The sequence below is a fragment of the Lepidochelys olivacea genome (genome assembly GCF_965140295.1).
Source record: "Lepidochelys olivacea isolate rLepOli2 genome assembly, chromosome: 15".
Taxonomy (NCBI): Eukaryota; Metazoa; Chordata; order Testudines; family Cheloniidae; genus Lepidochelys; species Lepidochelys olivacea.
The window spans coordinates 18,434,821-18,453,895 of NC_140425.1; the positions used below are offsets into that span (position 1 = coordinate 18,434,821).

At 39.7% G+C, this 19,075-nt stretch overlaps 1 protein-coding gene across 1 annotated transcript in view; it reads right to left on the minus strand.

Moving 5' to 3' along the window:
* The window catches only part of TXNRD2 (thioredoxin reductase 2), a 50,100-nt gene that overhangs the window by 6,632 nt on the left and 24,393 nt on the right, over positions 1–19,075 (minus strand). Inside the window, exons 12-15 of the mRNA XM_084649106.1 lie at positions 7,724–7,860; positions 2,304–2,399; positions 1,948–2,040; positions 395–466 (exon numbers count right to left, since the gene is read on the minus strand). Coding sequence (XP_084505232.1) covers positions 395–466; positions 1,948–2,040; positions 2,304–2,399; positions 7,724–7,860 — 398 coding nt within the window. The remainder of the gene's footprint in view (positions 1–394; positions 467–1,947; positions 2,041–2,303; positions 2,400–7,723; positions 7,861–19,075) is intronic.

Consider the following 19,075-nt stretch of genomic DNA (forward strand, 5'->3'; position numbering starts at 1 on the left):
GTTTTATAAGGACAAATGGGACGACAATTCAAAGATTACATTTAGCTGATGAAGAACTGCCTCCCTTGTCTTAAAGAAAAAAGGCGGCACAATAATATCCTGATCTGAATAAATATTCAGAAATTCCCTAAGAACTGAATGTGTTGTCTGTGGAGCACTCTATCAGCAGTGAGAACTGCTAACTCCTCGTCAAGTGCTTTGACGATGTAAAGTGTTATGTGAGGAATATCAAAAGTGTGAGACTGTGGCTAGAGAAAAATGGTTGATGATTGGGAAAAGAACCCATCAATTTTGAGAAAGTTTTTCAGCAATCTGACAAATGCTTTTTGTTCCTAAAGCAAAATATAGACCATATCACTTGTTTTAATAAAAGTTAAAAGTTCTGAATGCTTACTTTTATGTAACACTGAGTTGTCTCTCTTTCAGCCACTGTAAATTCCAAAGGTGTATAATATGCATGGTATACCTGATTGGGAAAAATGAATATTAAGATTCCTTGTTAGAATATATATTTCTATAACTACCAGACATTTGACATGATAACTTCATGATTATTATTATTGTACACAATTGGTACTATACACTAGTGCTGTATAAACAGAAAAATAGACCAAGATTGGTTTTTATAACAGCATTAATTAGTGGGCTAGATTTCTTTTTAAAGCTTACAAGATATGCAGTTACTGTGATAAAAAGTACACATGGAAAGCAAGACCAAGAGCAGAAAAAATCTTTTTCACGGAAAGCTCAGCTATTTATACAGGATATATCTCTCTCTATATATGAAAAAAGTCAGATTACTCATTTCTAGTGTCCTGAATTCAAAATAATCATCTGATCTTAATTTGATTCAGACCTCTTTTGACCAAAAGGTGAGGGAATTCCTAAGTTTTTGAGCATATGAAAAACTGTAAGCTCTTCATATCTGTAATCATGTACTGCAGGGGAAATTGAAAGGGTAATTTTTCCAGACTGTCCAGTAAACAATTTTTTAAATCAACCAATCTCTTTCTTGCAGTATAATGAGGTTCACCTATAGCCATAGCTAAGCCAAATGCTGTATGCAAAAAATCAACTGCTTGGAAAGAACAATTGCTTTGTTGCCATTTATGGTCCTTCAGGTGGTGTTAAGACCCAGAAAGCAATGAATTACAGTAGAAGTGATAAAAGCACTAAAGCCTAATGTTGATTTCAAAGCATAAATTGAGTATCAAGGTAACCAAGAATGTATCAGTAACTGACTGCACATGAACTAGGAAGTTGCCAATTATTACAATTTCCATTTCCACAATATAAAGCGTTACACCTAGATGACCTTTCTTTGAAGACTGAATAAAGAGACCCCTACATTTCTTTTGCAAAGTGGCTAACTGGAATCATGATTTGTTATAACAGTGCAGCAGTTGAATAGAAACAATGATTCTGAACTTCCTCACCAGCAATGGTGCATCGCAACTCATCATGGCTTGTGTGGATGGTGAATGTATTCCTGAAGCAATTTTATTCATCAGCGTGCAGTGCATAAGTATACCAGACCAGTGTATTTTCAATCAAACAAATGGAACTATAGTAGAAATCTGTTTACCTGAAAGTTCTAGGGGACGTCAGAAACCTTTAGGTGAATAAGGCAGCTGGGCAGCTAATTTTGAAGACTCAAATGGGATGTAGCAGTTTCATTTAATGATGGCTGTAACTTATCACTCATTAAAATAGTAATTTGGTTTCCCAAGTTACGTGTTACACCACCTGCTTTTGAAATTGAGGTCCTTGGTGTCTCTGGAGCAGTTACGTTCAATCTTCCTAACCATGTGGAGTAGTGGCTTGGGGATCTAGACCAATGGCTGCACAAAAATCACTTTTACTTGTTACCATAGTTTCCACAGGTAAAAGTTCCCATCTCTCCATGCTGAAACTAAGTCCTAGTTAAACAATTAAAAATTTTAATACCTCTAAGTTATCCAGTCCATAATGTTCCACTGCCTTTTCTTCTGACAGTCCTACACAACCGTATTCCAGAGGAGTGAAAACTGTAGTGGGTACCTGGCACATCATAAAACAACCCCAAATGTTACAGTCGAACCATATGATGAAAGACACTCACTAGGCATTTAGCAACTACAAAAATATGTGATTTGATAAGGAGACTTTTGCAACAGCGAGAAGAATTCTAGTTTCAGTGCACCCAGTCTGAAAAGCTGGATCCCAAATTAGAAAAAATGATTCTTGTCTATTTACTAGGGTGTTGGGTTTTGTTTTTAACCATTATAAACAATACTGAAAAAAAAAAAAAAGTAACAACTCACATTGTCATAATCCATCAGTTCTGAAGACTGGCCAAACAGACGTTGAGCCAGCAACTTTCCTGCAGCCATCGCCGTAGGCGTCAATTCAGGGCGCCCCTGAGAAGAAAGAGTGGGAAAGAGATCAAGAAGCTAAGTGGAGAAATTATGTGAGGAAGTGAAGAGGCAGCAGCTGGAAGATTTTTTGAGAGGTAGCGCTGATGTTTTATAAAGGACCATGGCTGGTGGATTTAGGTCCCATCTAGATGTCATACTTCTCAGATTCACTCAAAGCCATTAGGTGGCTGCCCCAATACTTTTGCAACCTAACTGTTTCCTTCCTAGTATTCCAACTAACCACTACCTTAGAAATGGGATTCAGCAAATATCAAAACCAAGATTTCCCACTCTACCCACCCAAGCTTTTCAAACTTTTATTGACTATTGTAAAACACTTGGGGCATCTAATGACACTTCGATTAATTCCCTTCTCCCAGCTTATCCATAAGATTTCTATGTATATAGTATTAACTGTGAATCACTTCTGCGCACATGCGAATATCAGCTGAACTGCAAATTTTCTTGTAGTTTTCCTTGGATTTTATTGTCTCCTCCACCATCCATTGCACCTCCTTTATACTTGGATTCTCTATGTTAATACTCACTGAGTAGTGATGGAGTCATAGATTTCCATACCAAAAGTCAAATCCAAACAATTTAGTATTGTAAGCACTTATGTATACTGTACCTGATACACATGCTTCATAGGTCAATGAAAACTAGCCTATTTTTCTCCACAACCCATGACAAATCATGGAACTGCAAACCTATGCTTTTTTTGTTGTTTAAAAAGATCCATCAAATAATGGCTTTTCAAACAAAGCATTTTCGCTTCCAAGATCTGTAAATGTCATTTACCAGATGAAGTTTGCCATTTGTTTTTTCTTACATACATTTGCCTGAAAAATGTCTGCCAATCATTTCTGTAGCAGGAAATACAGATGTTGTTTTGGCATTCCAGAAATGAATAGAAGATTGGAACGAGAGATAAAATTGTGAAAGCACTGCCATGCATTCCACAAAACCCAACTAATTACTAAAACATCCATGCAGATAAAGAACAATTTCTCATAAAACAGCAGCTTTAAGACCTTCCCTGGTAAATATTTGAAGTCAACACTCACTTTGCAGTCATGTGTACAACTACTCAGTTGATTATCATTGATTTGAATTGTTCATAAGAATCCTTTCAACATATTAAACATTTAAGGCCTCCTAGGAGAATTTTAGAAGCTTTGAAGTGCTGTATATTTGTTCTAACACGACTCAGTTTTTTGGTCTTATTTCTGTTCAGAACACCCTAGCAAAGCAACATACAGTACCTTCCACCATTACAGTTGCTACAACACCCTTTGAAGAAGCGGATTTACAGTGGCTCCTACGTATGTTAAATATCATTATAACAACACTTCTCTGGTGCATGTACTATGCTTCTTCAGCAAGAATGCTATGGGAGAGAGGATTTTAACAAGCATAAAATTTATACCAGACTTGCAAAACTGTCACATATATTTGCCAGCTCAGACAAAATCTACTGCCTCAACCCCTCACGATTACTGATAATGAAGAAACTAATGAGATTTCATTTGTCAGTTAAAAAACCCCCCAAACAAAACCACTATTCACTTAAAGGGTTCTGAGACCTTTTCAAAAGCACTGGATGCACCCCTGGGAAGTTTATACAAGTGAATAGTTCAGATGAATTTATGGTCTAATTTTCCAAACAAGAGCACAACCATGCACACAATTCTACATTTGCACCAGCCAGGTACGTCTCTTAAAAGTGACAATACTCATTCTGAAGAGGTAAGTGGGGTTTAATTTGTGGATAAACTTCCCCATTGAACTCTTAATATTTAATAGCAAGTTAGTGTCTATGCAACATGAGTTTGGGAAATGAGGGCCAAGAGTGACTTTTAAGAGATAACAGCTGTCAAATGCACCCTGCATCACAAAGGACCCTAATGCATGTCACAAGTTATGCACTTACAGTGGCACTGAAATGCTGCCAACTACGTTTGGGGGGAGCAGACTGGTGGAAAACCAGTGTGCAAGACCCTGTACAAAAGCAGAGGGAGGGGCAATGCTGGCCAAGGATCCTGTGGCAAACCCTACCTTTATGGGCAGGATGGGGGGAAATCACTGATATCCACATATAGCAAGAAGGACTTTGGCAGGGCTTTTTTCCTTCTTTTAAAAGGTCTTATCCAAAGGATACACACACACACACACACACAAAAATACATGGTTCTCAATTAGTATATGCTGAAGGGCTGAGCTGACCCTGGTGTGTTGCGAACCAGTGGTTTTAGAGTGTCTGGTGATTTCAAACCTGATATTTGATCTGCTAGAGAAATTCAGCTAAGTTGAGAGTTTCACTTCACTGACAGCATTGCCAGTTTTCAATGATCTAAATGAATCCTTTAACAAACAATTTGGTATTCACGTAAAATGATTATATCACTTAATTTGAGCATAGAAACGCACTTCAATATTGGATGAAATTCTCTGGCTTGTGTTACGCTGGAGGTCAGACTAGATGATCATAACGGTCCCTTCTGGCCTTAAATTCTATGACTCTGTGAACAACATACCCTCTTATGTCTTGGGTTATAGGGAGCTACTTAAATGAAAGCACTGAGACTGTATAGAGAGGTACATAAATATGAGCTTAACTGAGCATATCTAGAGAACACTGATTAAATTTCCAGAGTGGTCATCCCACAGTGGGCATGGCACAGTGTAAAAATGAGAGTACCATTGTTAGTTCAGAGTCCCTGAAGAGCTTACAACCTAAATGAGACACACAGCATCAGAATAGGAAAAGGAGGGACAAGAGAGAACATAAGTCACAGTAGAACATGAATGAAGCTTTTAAGTGCTGACATTTTTGAACAGTGAGACGAAGATACAGGAAAAGGGGAGAAGCACCCAGCCCAGCAGGGTAAGTCACATGGGAAAGAAACAATGTGTGGAAGGGGAGCGAAGCAGAGATAGTTGAAGTGGTTTGCCCAAGGTCATACTGCAGATCAGCAGCAGCATCGTGAACAGAACCCAGTTTTCTGAGTCCCAGTCCAGTGCTCTACCTACACTGCCTCTAGCTTCTGAATTGGAGAGATTCAAGAAAAGAAAGGTTAAAACCACAGAGGTTAAGGCCAGAAGGGATCATCCAATCATTTAGTCTGACCTCCTGCGTATGGTTAGTCTCTAAGGTGCCACAAGTACTCCTTTTCTTTTTGCGAATACAGACTAACACGGCTGTTACTCTGAAACTACCACCTGTATGGCCACACATGAAACCCAACAACCGAAAGTTGACCAAAGTATTACACAGCCCTCAGGAGACTAAACTATTGTGTGCCACAGGCAGCGAATAGGAGGGACCAATGGCAGGGCACTGATTAAGTGAGATATACCCAGATGATCCTGGCAAGCGACTTGCGCATCACTCTGCAAAGAAAGGCGATCCCCCGCACACCCTGGCCAATGCCAAGCTGACCTGGAAGAAAATTCTTTCCCAGCACTATCCTGAGCATCTGAACAAAAACCAGCCAGCTGAGAGAGAGAGAGAGAGAGCTCTCAGTACCACCTCAGAGCACAGGCACATCCCGTCCAGTGTCCCATCTCCAGCTGTGGCCATCCCTGATGGTTCAGAGGAAGGAGGCCCAAAAAAACCCCCCCAACCCAGAATACATTTGGAGCATGTGTGTGTGTGTATGGCGGAGAGGAATCAGAAGGTCAGGAGAGACAACTATGGCATGAACCAGGGATTTGAAAGAGGTACTGAGTGGAAGGGGCGAACTTCTAGAGATGTCACAGAGGAAGAACTGATAAGATATGGTGAGAGTCTGGGTCTGAGAAATCAAAGATAACCCCTAAAGGTGAGAGTCTGAGTGGTGGGGAATGATAATGAAGTTGTCAACAATGATGGAGAAAGGGGGAGGGGAGAGGGTGTAGGAGGAAAGGAATAGTTCAGTTTTGACAGTTTGAAGGAAGTAACAGGTCATCCCAGAGAAGACATCAGAAAGACACAAACAGGAAGAGATGTGAGCTTAGATGGAGGGGAAGAGGTCAAAGGTGGAGAGGTAGAGTTATGAGATGTCTCTCTGGTTCCAGAGTCCTAGTTAGGAATGTGGACGACTATTCTCAGGACATTCTGTAACCTACCATACCTCTTGGAAGCGTTGGGACAACTGTATTCTTTAAATGTGGCAGAGTCACAAATCGTTTAAAGATCTTTCAGTTTTTACTGTATATACCCCATGGATGTCATCACAGTATTTAAACCTTTTTGAAAAAAAGATGTCTCAAGTATATAAGGACCAATTCTGAAAAGCACTGATGCACTCAACTGCTACTAACTTCAGTGGTAGTGGATGGAAAGCTGTACCTTGCAAGACCAGGCCCATATATTACACGTATTGGCTATCTCAAATATTTATAAGATGTGCTTTGGGAATCAAAGCAATCTGATTTACTGGTGAGAGGACTTGCTATAACTGTGAAGCTTATAATGCAGACATACACAATTAAACATTTTATGAAGACAACTCATTTCTAGATGCTCAGTTTATACTGGACACTGAGTTTTTACGTGACTGAAAACATCTGGCCTTGTGCCTCGACGTACATTCTGACAGGTGCAAGAAACTGTTGTCATAGCACATTTTGTAGATTATTATTAGAATTGAGTTAATGCTGCAAGAATCTGTGACTATTTGTTTTGCTCATTTTGTTTGACTAATTACTGAATGAGCTTCAAGAATGCTTGTCCCCCTTTTATGTTCTCTTGCCATGAACTTCTGAGCAATTGAGTTTTACGTGGCATGAATGTTCACAGAGAAGCAGAACCACATGCATGAATATTTGGGGCAATCAAATTTTAAAATTCGGAGATGCTGATTCTTGTGCCAGAAGCGTTCCATATCAGGGAAGAGAAAGTGTCACGTGACCAATCACAATTAACTAATAAAACTAAAAAAACCCCCAAAAAATCAAATATTCACTGAAATTTTCACGGTCATTCCATAGACATATTGAGACTTATTCATTCAGCTCTAGTAGTTATGTATATTTTAACTCAACATTCAGGGACTGCATGAAGACATTTATTTGAAGGGATAAAACAATATTAAAGATTATTAACTTCTGCCTAGTAATGCATTTCCTGATAATCATCAGCAATAATCTCATACAGAGATACTTCACAAGATTTTGGTTAAGGAAATTACTGATCCAGGTGGCTGGCATAACATTGTACAAAGTGAAAAAAGACCAAAACACTATATATATGTTAAAGCATGATGACATCTGGTCACTAGTTATAAGTCAGGAACAAAGTTCAGCTTCCTGTTATTGTAAAATAGTTTATGTAGACATTGTACCTCTGTAATGTCTCCAATTGCATATATGTGAGGAACAGAAGTAGCTTCGCTGGCATCAACAATGATCTTTCCAGTTTCAGAGTTAATTTTCACCCCAATTGTCTCCAAATTCAGAGTTTTAGTGTCAGGTGCTCGGCCTTAAGGAAATGAAGAAACTTATATTAAAAATATTTCTTCATCAGCTTTAATAAAAAAAAAACCCTGTCATTCTCCATCAAAGATTTCCAAGAACTTGGTGCTATTCAATAACCCAACAAGAAGGAAAACAAAAAACTGTGATTGTGTAAAGCTCTCAGTGGAAATTATTGACATGAATTTCTCTTTGTGAAAGGAAAATACCATTATAAGTACCTTAGTTTACATCATTTTCAAGAAAGTTATCCCATAACAAAACGATAAGACCATTGCATTATATGCAGAAGCCAGAAGGTTTAATGTTACATATTAAATGCAGTTATCAACACATTGTTTATAACTGAAGTGTCATCTTCTCAGAAAATTAGCATTCACGCAAAGCGAAAGAACCCTTAACAATCCTATTCCTCCTCCACCACCCTCCCTTGACAATCCTTGTTTACCCTTTCATTTCTCTTTCACCTTAGATAATGAAGAAAATCAGCAAAATTAACTTCACTTTCAAGTTACTAGTGATATAATGTTTGGGTCTCACATATTATACGGGAATGTTTGTGTATTTTAAGACAACTGGTTTCCCTGCAATTTTTTTTTTAAATTTGTGACAATGTTTCTATTGGCCCTAAGTTTTATAACAGCTTCTTTTTTTACAAAGTTTTCATCTTGGAACACATTTAAGTTGATGGTGTTCCTTTAAGTTATATAACCAATAAAATATGCATATGGCCTGGAATCTAAATGGCAAAATACCGCAGAAAGTACCCTACTTGTCAATCAAAAGCTTGACAACATTCCACTGAGCAGTCTGTACAGTGCCTAGCACAACAGGCCCTGATCCTTGATGGGTGTTCCTAAGCTCTACTGTAATACAAATAATAAATTATTGCAAAGGTAACATGCAGAATCAAGTTATCCAGTATCAGCAGAGCTTGCAAAGGCAAACGTGATCACATAGGATAAATTAGCAGAAGAAATCAAAATGAGGAAAGTTTCCTTCTCCTATTAAAGTTGTATCCATTTTTGGAGGCTACAAAGGAAGGGAACAGGAGTATGTGCTCTTTGTGTGGGTTTCGTGTTTGATGTTAACGCAAAGCAAAACAAAAAGGGAAATGTGTTTGCATTATAAAAAACAAGGTCTTTGATGTTAATGTAGGAAATTATTAAACAAAAGGAAAACCTGGCTTGTCAATGCAGACCTAATTATATGTAAACATATGATTCACTGCTTTACACATCTGCCATATCACCAGGCCCCCCAAAACAATGTCACATCTGAATGCCTCAGTAAGGACTTCTGTGTATTAATTTCATCTGGTGAAACCAACACTTCCTCTGGGAGTACTGACTGAAGCTGTCGGCACTTGGCTATCTGTCTGTCTTCCCTTCTGTTGTCCCCATGGGATGTTGATCTGCTGTTCCTTCTCTGCCCCTTGCTCCACAGTCCCGATGCTATCAGGCAACAAAAATAATAAACCTCCAGGACCTTATCTTGGCTCGGATGTGAAACAACTTCCTACCGTTGTATTTCTTTGTGTACTGAGAGTAAAGCCTGGATATTCTGAAAATGGACAGCTAATGGGGTTTTCTAGTTTCCCCTTTTTCCTGCCCAGGCAAAGCCAAAAGAAAGCTTAGCACGCAACAGACATTTAAAAAAAATACAACCACCCAACTCCTAATCTCATCAATAGATTAGTTTGAGGCACTGTGACAAAACACAACACAGAGTTTATCAAATCTGCACTTAGCTTTTCAATTCCAATCTATTTTAACATGTGTATTTTGTATTAACAACTAAAGAATTACATAAAGTGTGCTTTGCTGGTCTTTCAGAAACTCCCACGCCCAACTACATTGCCCAAGTGCAGTTATGAAAGCAGTAATAAAATATTCAACTAGAATGAATTTGTATTGGCTTTCAGCCCCGGTGGCTCACATTCACAAACTAGAATTACATTTACTAATCTTACTTCAGATCAACTGTATTAGCCTTTGGCTCATGAATTCTCTCACATGCAGCCAAGTAGCTCGGTTAATTCTAATCCCAAATTTAGGGAGCCCTAACATTTTCCCACATTCACCTATCTGCAATATTAAAGCAGTTGCTAACATGTCTTCCTAACGTTAGGTAGTAAGGCTAATTGTTTTTGATAAATTACTCTTAAGTTCTCAAGGTTGTTTCAACTTTTTTTAAAGTACAGTTTTAGGAAAGTATCAGTTTACAGCTTCTTCCCAGAAAGAGAAACCTAAGCACACTCCAAACCCCACCAATCAAAGCAGAGAAATGGCCTCTCCGACAAGTCAGCACACATGCTTTTAATCACAGTTCCAAACACTAAAGATGACCACCGCCTTGAACTCTGAAAAACAAGGAGTCTCTGAAAGCATATAGGGCACAGGGCTGGCTGTGGTTTGGTTTTTGTTTTTTTTGTTTTTTTAAATCAGAACTGCAACATATTATGCCACCGTCCTAGAAAAAGAAAGATACAGATGCCTGTTCCACCTTCAAACAATGGTTAATTGACCTTTGCCCGCCATGATCCCACCCAACCCTTCAATAATTGTGAATGACAACAGCACTTTTAATAAACAAATAGGGTAATCATGTCTCCCTGAAAACTAGATTTATCCCTGTCCCTATTCCCCTGCTGTCTGTACAGAAAATAATGTTTTAGGTAAGCTTTGGCAGAGTGGCTCCTGAAGGAACTTGTCAGTCAACTATGCTAATGAAATCAACAGGTAAACCACATATTCCCCTCTGGGGCCAACACCAGGTCAGTCATACACTAAATGTAGCCACCAGAGCCTACATGAGGTCTCCCAGTGAGCAGCTCTTAGAGTGAACTTTCCTCAGACACAATCAGATCCATGCAGCACTGGTCATGAGCCTACAGGCAGCCCAGGTGTACCATCCATAGGTGCCAACTTCCTCGGTTCCTGGGGGGTGCTCAACCTCCCCCCCAGACCCCGCCCCACCCCTTCTCCCAAGTCCTTACCCCCTGCTCCACCTCTCCCTGTCCCCACTCCTTCCCCTCCCCACCCCGCACCTCCTGCATGCCACTGAACAGCTGATCGTGGCAGGAGATGCTGGGATGGAGTGGGAGGAGCTGATAGGTGGGGCTGCTGGTGGATGGGAGGCGCTGATCTGTTGGGCTGCTGGTAAACCACATATTCCCCTCTGGGACCACTATTTTTTTTTAGCATCCATGGAGTTGGTGCCTATGGCACCATCATATGTCAACAGTACCTCCAACTACAGTCAGGAGAAGCCACAGCAACGGGCACAAACAGGAAAAAAAATCACAACACAGGTCTGTGGGTAATCCTGCAGTGGTCTGTTCATTGAAGATTTCCTGGGGGTAGTTTATATCACCTCAGTAGGACTTTATAATAGCTCCTTTATCACTTCCTTGGAAATTGGAATGAATCCGCCCACTACCATTTCGTTAAGAGTTTCACACCAGGGACTGCACCAAGCATTTCTGCAGTAAAGGAATCCCATCTACCATGATCACACACCACTATGCATAGGACCGGCCAGAGGATTTTGAGGAGGGCTAGCAAGATGGTTTTCTGGCATATACACCAAGTTTAACTGCTCCTTCACAACCACGTCCCTCACTGCTCACCTGCTATGGTCTCTTATTACATTAACCTTCTACTCAACCAGTGATGCCTGTCTTGATCCCTCATTCGTCTGCTTCTCCCGCAGCTTGCATTTTCTTCCACACGGTCCCTTAATGCATGGACCACCCTCCCTGAATTGATTTTTAAGGCCACTACCCCCTCCTCCTTCAAACCCCTTCATCTACTATAATGCCTACAACAAAGTAGCCAATAATGCCCAAGGAGAGGCAGCTGGCGATAACTGACATTTGAAAGGGGAGAAAATAGTAAAAATATTGATCGTGCATCAGATTTCCAAAGCACCTAAATGATTTAGGAGCACATCCCAACGAAAGCACTCATGTTTCAAAGGCACTTTTGAAAACCTCACCCATGGAGACCTGCAAGTTCTTGTCAGCTCTGCTTGTGTGACTTGGCAAAGGCCACAGAGTCTGTGTCAGAGCTATGATTATAGCCACATGCTTAGTTTGCTACGCCATACAGTTTCTTGTGGTATTGAACGACCCCTGCTTCTGGGGAAGCTGATATTAGCTGTTCAGCACAGGAACTAGCTCAGCAGCTGTTAAGGAGCTTGCTGCTCTCCTCGTGCCAACAAAAGTAATCTACTGTCTGGCCAAACCCAACAACAAAAATCAAAGCACCTATGGCTTTGGTTCTGCTGGACACTGGAGTGCTGGGTAACAGTATAACTGAGTGGATAGCCTGTGATCTTTAGCAATAAAATCACTAACAAGCAGACCTAGAGAGTTGTTTACATACGTTTGAAATTTAAGGCCCTTGCAGGGTTAAAATAAAAAAATAAATAAAAAGACAATGGAGATTTTCCTAAGTCTCCCAATTTAAGGGGGCAATGACCAAGGACTGTGTGTCCATAAAGGCTGGCTCTGATATTCATATAAAGCAATGCTCTGACTGATCACTATTAACGGTAGTCACAAGCTTCTATCTTCACCATGGTAAGGAGAACAGACTCCTTTGTTTACTCATAAGAACTTTGAAGGAAATGTAGCATTAGTTATAATGATGGCATGGAATTACTTTGGAGCATTTTCCACCAAACAGTGTCTTCACACTGACATCCAAGTCATGAATGTATGGATGACATTAATGACTTGGATAATGCAGTACAGAGTATGCTTAGAAAATCTGCAGATGACTCCCTTCTGGGAGGGGTTACAAGCACTCTGGAGGACAGGATCAGAATTCAAGACGACTTTGACAAATTGGAGAGTTGATCTGAAATCACAAAGGTGAAATTCAATAAAGACAAGTGCAAAGTACTTTACGTAAGAAGGAAAAAATCAAATGCACAGCTACAAAATGGGGAATACCTGGAAAGGTCGTAGGACTGCTGAAAAGTATCAGATAGTTATTGTGGATCACAAAATGAATAGGAATCAACAATATGATGCAATCAAGAAAAGGCTAATATTCTGGGGTGTATTAATAAGAGTGTCATTTGTAAAGACACCTGAGGTAACTGTCCCACTCTAGTTGGCACTGGAGGCTTCAACTTAAATACTGGATGCCACACTTTAGGAAAGATGTAGATAAATTGGAGAGATACCAGATCAGAGGAAAGCAACAAACAACAACAAAAACGATTTAGAAAACCTGATCTCTTAGGAAAGGTTAAAAGAACTGGGCATGTTTAGTCTTGAGAAAAGATGACTGAGGAGAAGGAACTGGATACAGTTTTCAAATATGTTAAGGGCTATTACAAAGAGGGCAGTGATAATTGTTCTCCATGTCCACTGAAGGTAGGACAAGATGTAATGGGCTTAATCTGCAGTAAGGGAGTTTTAGGCTAGATGTTAGAGAAACCTTTCTAACTATAAGGGTAGTTAAACTCTGGAATAATCTTCCAAGGGAGGTTGTGGAATCCCCATCACTGAATATTTTTTTAAGAACAGGTTGGATAAACACCTATCAGGGATGGTCTAGGTTTATCTGGGCCTGCCTCAGCATAGGGGACTGGCCTAGATGACCTCTTGAGGTCCCTTCCAGTCCTTTATTTCTGAGATTCTATGAATCTGGAAATTGCAAAGGGGGACTGCTCATCAACTCACATCTTAGCTGTTCAAAAATGCACTCAACACACACACACAGATCAAAGTGTAAATTACACTCGGTTCCTAGGTTTGACAAAACACTAAGAAGCAATTGCGGCAGCCACATGATGATAAATGTAAGTAGCATGTAACAAAATTCAGATCCCTCATATTAACCAAAGGAAAAACAAAATGCAGCACATCTAGCATCAGCCAATTCCTTCTCACACCAGACAACAATAAATAAATGTCATGTTAAGAACAATTCTGTCTAAGAAAGTCTAGTTGCATGTCACTGCAATGGGGCCTTGGGAAAACCCCAGAAAGACTTCATCTCTGGCTAACATTTAATAGAAGTGACACAACTTTCCAGCAGGAGAATGTTGAAATCACATCCTGCTGGGAGATTTAGGAATTAAAATAAACAAACAAAATGTAATGGGAATTCAGAACAAAATATCCAGGCTCTCAGCAAACTACAGCACATTAGAGGTAACCGTTTTCTGAGATTAACAGAGATCCATTATTTCCCACTAAATAGTTCAAAGGTTAAGAATCCAATGGCCAGCCTAGTCCCTGAAGAGGATTCTCAAGATCATCCCTTTTGCACAGGGGCTTGGCAGGGTTATACCCAGAGGAGATCAGGGCATTACTTCCACATATGGGAAGTATCAAAGGAAAGCTCCAAAGCAAAATTTGTTTTCTTGGTTAATCCAAACTGATGTGGTTGTAAGGTTTGAAGAAAACTGCTATAAAAACAATTCAGGCACACTTAGTCCTTTCTTAATAAGAAAAGCCAATGGTCTTTCTTCAGTCATACACACTAGGAAAGAGATTACCTGGTGCCCAGAGTCATAAGGCATAATGCTTGAAGAGCATATATAACAAGGACAATTGGATACCTTTTCAGTTTTACAAAGAGCTTAAGGCATACATTATTTTTACAGTAAAGGTGATTTTATTTCAAAGACATGGTGCCCATATCCCAGTGCGGGGTAAGTGCAAACATAACAGCAAGCAGTGACTCGAAAATGCTTGCTCCACTGCATCCATCTGGGAGCCAATGCTCTCTTGTGTGTGGCTAACCTGTAAATCTCCCACTGCTCTTGGTGCTGGTTCTGTCTATGCTTCTCATTTTGCATCAGCAGTTTACCAGAACACCACCCTGCTTGGCTATGAAAATAATTTTGGGGTATTCCATAAAGTCAGTTTGTCTTTATCGATGGATTGGAACTCAAGGCATACACTTTCATTTGTGTGTTGGCAGGAGCCACTCCATAGCACTTTCCAACAGATTCAAAGGAGATAGATAAAACCTTGTCCTAACATTTCACCAAAGTTGCTAATGAACTAGGTGGATTTATGCAAGCCCCCTGGTGAGAAAACAGGCCTTTGAGTGCATGAAAGAGAATCTCACCCAACCATCACTTTAGTGGGTGCACAGAGATTGCACAGCATAGCTCCTCCTCCCTCAATGGCTCCTACAGTAAAGATCAAAAGGGAGGAGATGGGGCAAAGATGTTGTTACAGTGAGTTAAGTGTCTTGCAGGCACTGGCCCTCGCTTTGCCAGTGGCTCCATGACGGAGTTTGAAGAGCTAGTACTGGGAAAGAATATGGAGCCCTGTTTCCTCTACCCTGCAACACTACTAGCCAAGGAAAGCCCACTCCGCTAGACCACCACCAGGCAGGAGTAACCTACCCTCCCACTAGAGGTTCCCCAAGTCCCTCAATTAAGAGAGGTCACAAACAGACTATGCACTTCAGAAATCCATTTCCCCAACCAACCACCCAGCCCTCTACCAGAAAGGAACCACTCTTGACCTGACCAACTAGCTCGTAGCTAGAGGCTGGAAAAATCACCCACCATCACTGTGGGTGCAAGGAGCAGCCCCAAGACAATGGAGCCTCATGGAGGAACCTCCATAAGATGCTGTGAAAGGGGAAGGATATATTTTGTGGTGATTGTTGGTAGGGTTGGGGAGTAATGTACATTGAATGCCACATGTGTCATTGATTAATGCAGACATTTCAAGAGAGCTGTTTCTTAACATGTTGGCATCACAACATTAATTTGAATGGCCAAGAGGACTCAATACAATCTCCCCCTGCATCTTTAAAACTAAAGCTGTTTGGTTCTTCTTTCTCTGGTCTTCTCTCTTCCACTCTGAGCCTATCTTGCCCATCGCAGGGTTTTATACTGGCACATATCACCCTATTATCTGAGCGCCTTCCACATAAACTCACAGGTCTAGCCAAGTGCCAGAGACTCAGTGATCTACATACACACATGCTGGACTCTTCTGTTGACCTCACCTATTAGCAGGAGGTATCTCATGCTACAGCCATCTCTGGGGTGGAACACGGAAGCTCTTCAGCAGCATACAGGAACAAAAAATATTTCAGAACAGGAAGTGAATATTAGTATCTCCAACAGAAGTTACAGGGGGAATTTAGGAAGGCAGAATTTGACATACAACTATTAATCCACAAAAATATATGTTCAAATATTGTTAAAGCTCTGACTAACAGAGGCAAATAAATAATTGCCAGGGTCCTTAACTTACCCTGTTGCACCTAGGTGCTGTAGCATGATAATACATCAACTGTCATAAGGCCAATACAACAGTGAGTTAAAGCTGGACTAGCAGCTCTTTAACTCAAGAGTTCCTTTCTTCTGTTGAATGTTTAATTCACAATTCTGAATAGTATAAAGATGTCTACGTTGAGAGTTTTTTTATATCAAGCTTTTAACAACATATGGTGGTTTATTTTTGAAAAGGGAGAGGGAGGCATACAAAAATATTATCTCTTTACCAGTCTGAACTGAGGCCCAACCACTCTACAGTCCAGCTTCCTAAACAGGAACCATAAATTTGGAAGAAAGTGTTTTTATCTTTTATAAACACATCTGGTGTAGCTGACCCACATGATTATTAGCTCTCACCAAGATTTGCAGTAATGAAATATTTCATAACATTTTTCACAGAAGTTGGGGTGTTATCCTCGATTTCATAACATTTTTCACAGAAGTTGGGGTGTTATTCCAGTTTGAGCAATATGTTCTGCCTTCTTAAATTCCCCTTGCAATTTCAAATAGATACATTATTCTTCACTTCCTGTTATAAATGGTTATGAAATGTTGCTGTGTGCTGCTAAAGAGCTGCTGAATTCATCCCACAGGTTACAGCATTTCAGTGGCTGGTGAAGTGATCTCAACATGTAGGATCCAATTCTCCAGAGCTTTTCACCTTGGATCTTCATTTATGCATGTATATAGTAGATGTAAATCATTTACCTTTTGATTTGGCAGCATTTTACACTCAGGTGGTACAACTGTAAATTACTATCTAAGGCACAAAGCAGTGATGAATCAGGCCCATATGGTGCAAGTGCTTTGAAGTCTTTCAGGAAGAAAAGGTGATATATAACAACATGAAAAAGTTATTTGCATAATACCATAGCAGATTTCAAAAAACTGTCTTTTCAGTAGAGATCCATTGTCTTCTGAGCTCATGGGAATTCTTCTGAAACAACAGTCTTTTGATGGATGTTCAGATACTATGATGATGAGCTCTATATAATTGCCAACACAGGTAGAAGATTAATCTTCCATTTCATTGAAAGTCCTTAATGGATCAATTCAGCAATGTAATGTAGTCCCATTTGAGGCCTGCAGGCAAAGATTTTGCGTTGAAGCCTTTAAATGACATTGTGGAAGTGAGACCAGGTGGGTGAGGTACTATCTTTTATTGGACCAACTTCTGTTGGGTGAGAGAGAGAAGATTTTGAGCCACACAGAGACCTGAAAGAAAGCTTGTCTCGGTCACCCAACAGAAGTTTGTCCAATAAAACAAAGATAAAAAGGTATTACCTCACCCACCTTGCCTCTCTAATATCCTGGGACAGACACCACACTGCATACAATTCTAGGAGTTCTACAGGACCTGCTGTCTACACTAGGACAATTTTCCCAAATATTCTAACTGGTTTAAAAACCTGGTTCAGCTCAACCAGATTTAAAACTGTTTGGGGCATAATATAGACCACATTTTGGTGACTTGAACCATACAAGTGGAAAAGTTGAACAATTTCAAAAAAACAGCTCTAGCAGGAGTGGCAAATGAATATCTAGGACAGTGGAAATCCTGTTCTATACATTTGCAAATTATACATTTTTAGCAAAGAGGATAAACTTCATGAACAGTGCTATCAAATTTTCCTTAATAAATAGGTAGCCAGTTTATTTACCAAGAGAGGTTCCTCTCCCAATGTTAACACTATAAAAGAATATATTTTCTATTACTTAATGTAATGAATAAAATTCTAGGATGGTTGTGCCACTCTGTGTATGTAAACATTCAACAATGAAATGTTTTCTATGATTCAGACCACAACTAGTTAACTGTAGAGGCTAATTTCTAAGTAACTCTACAAGCTGACTTTTTTCAATCAGCATCGTAATTGGCACATCTGCAGACAGGAAATCCTCAACACTACTAAGTTTCCCAGTCTATTATCTGAGACACCTGGTGTGGGTGTGTTGATACAGAGAAAATACAATGAATCATACCCCGACTGCACATCCATTAACCAGCTTTAACTGTTAATGTGTTTAATTCTGAAAGGGTGGAGTGCAAAAGTGAACACTGAGGGGGAAAAAGTACTTCAGTTAGTTTCCAGAATATAAAACAAATTTAGTTATTCTAACATTGCTTTCTAATACTTAGTTTTACTTTGAATCAAAGCAGTGAATTGCATTTACATTTCAACTGACCTGCAGCAGTGTATTAGTCAACTTTATAGATTATGGTTAAGGTTAAAGCCAGGTTTCTTTTATCAGCTCAATTTTAAACAACTCCCACTTCCAACTTTGCCAAAAGTAATTCAATCCACCAGAAATTCACAGGTGTGACTATACACCAGGATAGAATTTTACTGGAAAGTCTGACGCAAATCAGATAAGATGTTTGGGAAACATGCAGGTGTGAAAAATGAAATGATGTCAGTTCTTGAACATTTTTCTAAAGATTTCAGGCTCGTTGCAATTCTAAAACAGCATGAGCTTTCTGGTCTTCACAAATACTTGTGCCTTTTATCAGTTATGGGAGAGGGGAATTAGTTATTAAAATAGTTTTTAACGGACCTTAAAGAACCCCATTACTCTCAGATGGAGACACACAACAGTAGCGCAACAAAGCAAAAATTGATCAGGATTTATAACCTACATCCTTCTCTCTGTGTCATAGGGATACAAAAAAGTTAGTTTAACTCAGAAGAAAAGACAACTAGGATGGCATCTGTGGTTTATTGGACAGACCACTGAGTGCTGTAAGTCAGGACATCCAGTTCCTATCAATGACTCCTGTCACTGACCCACTTGGTAAGCTTAGGCAAATCACAATCTCTTTGGTTCTCATTTTTCACCATGTGTAAAATGGGGGTTATGTTTACCCAACCATTATAATGCAATATCAAGAGAGGAAAGAGTATCATAGAAGTATTATAATCAGAATAATAATGAAATCATGGTCAAACTGATTT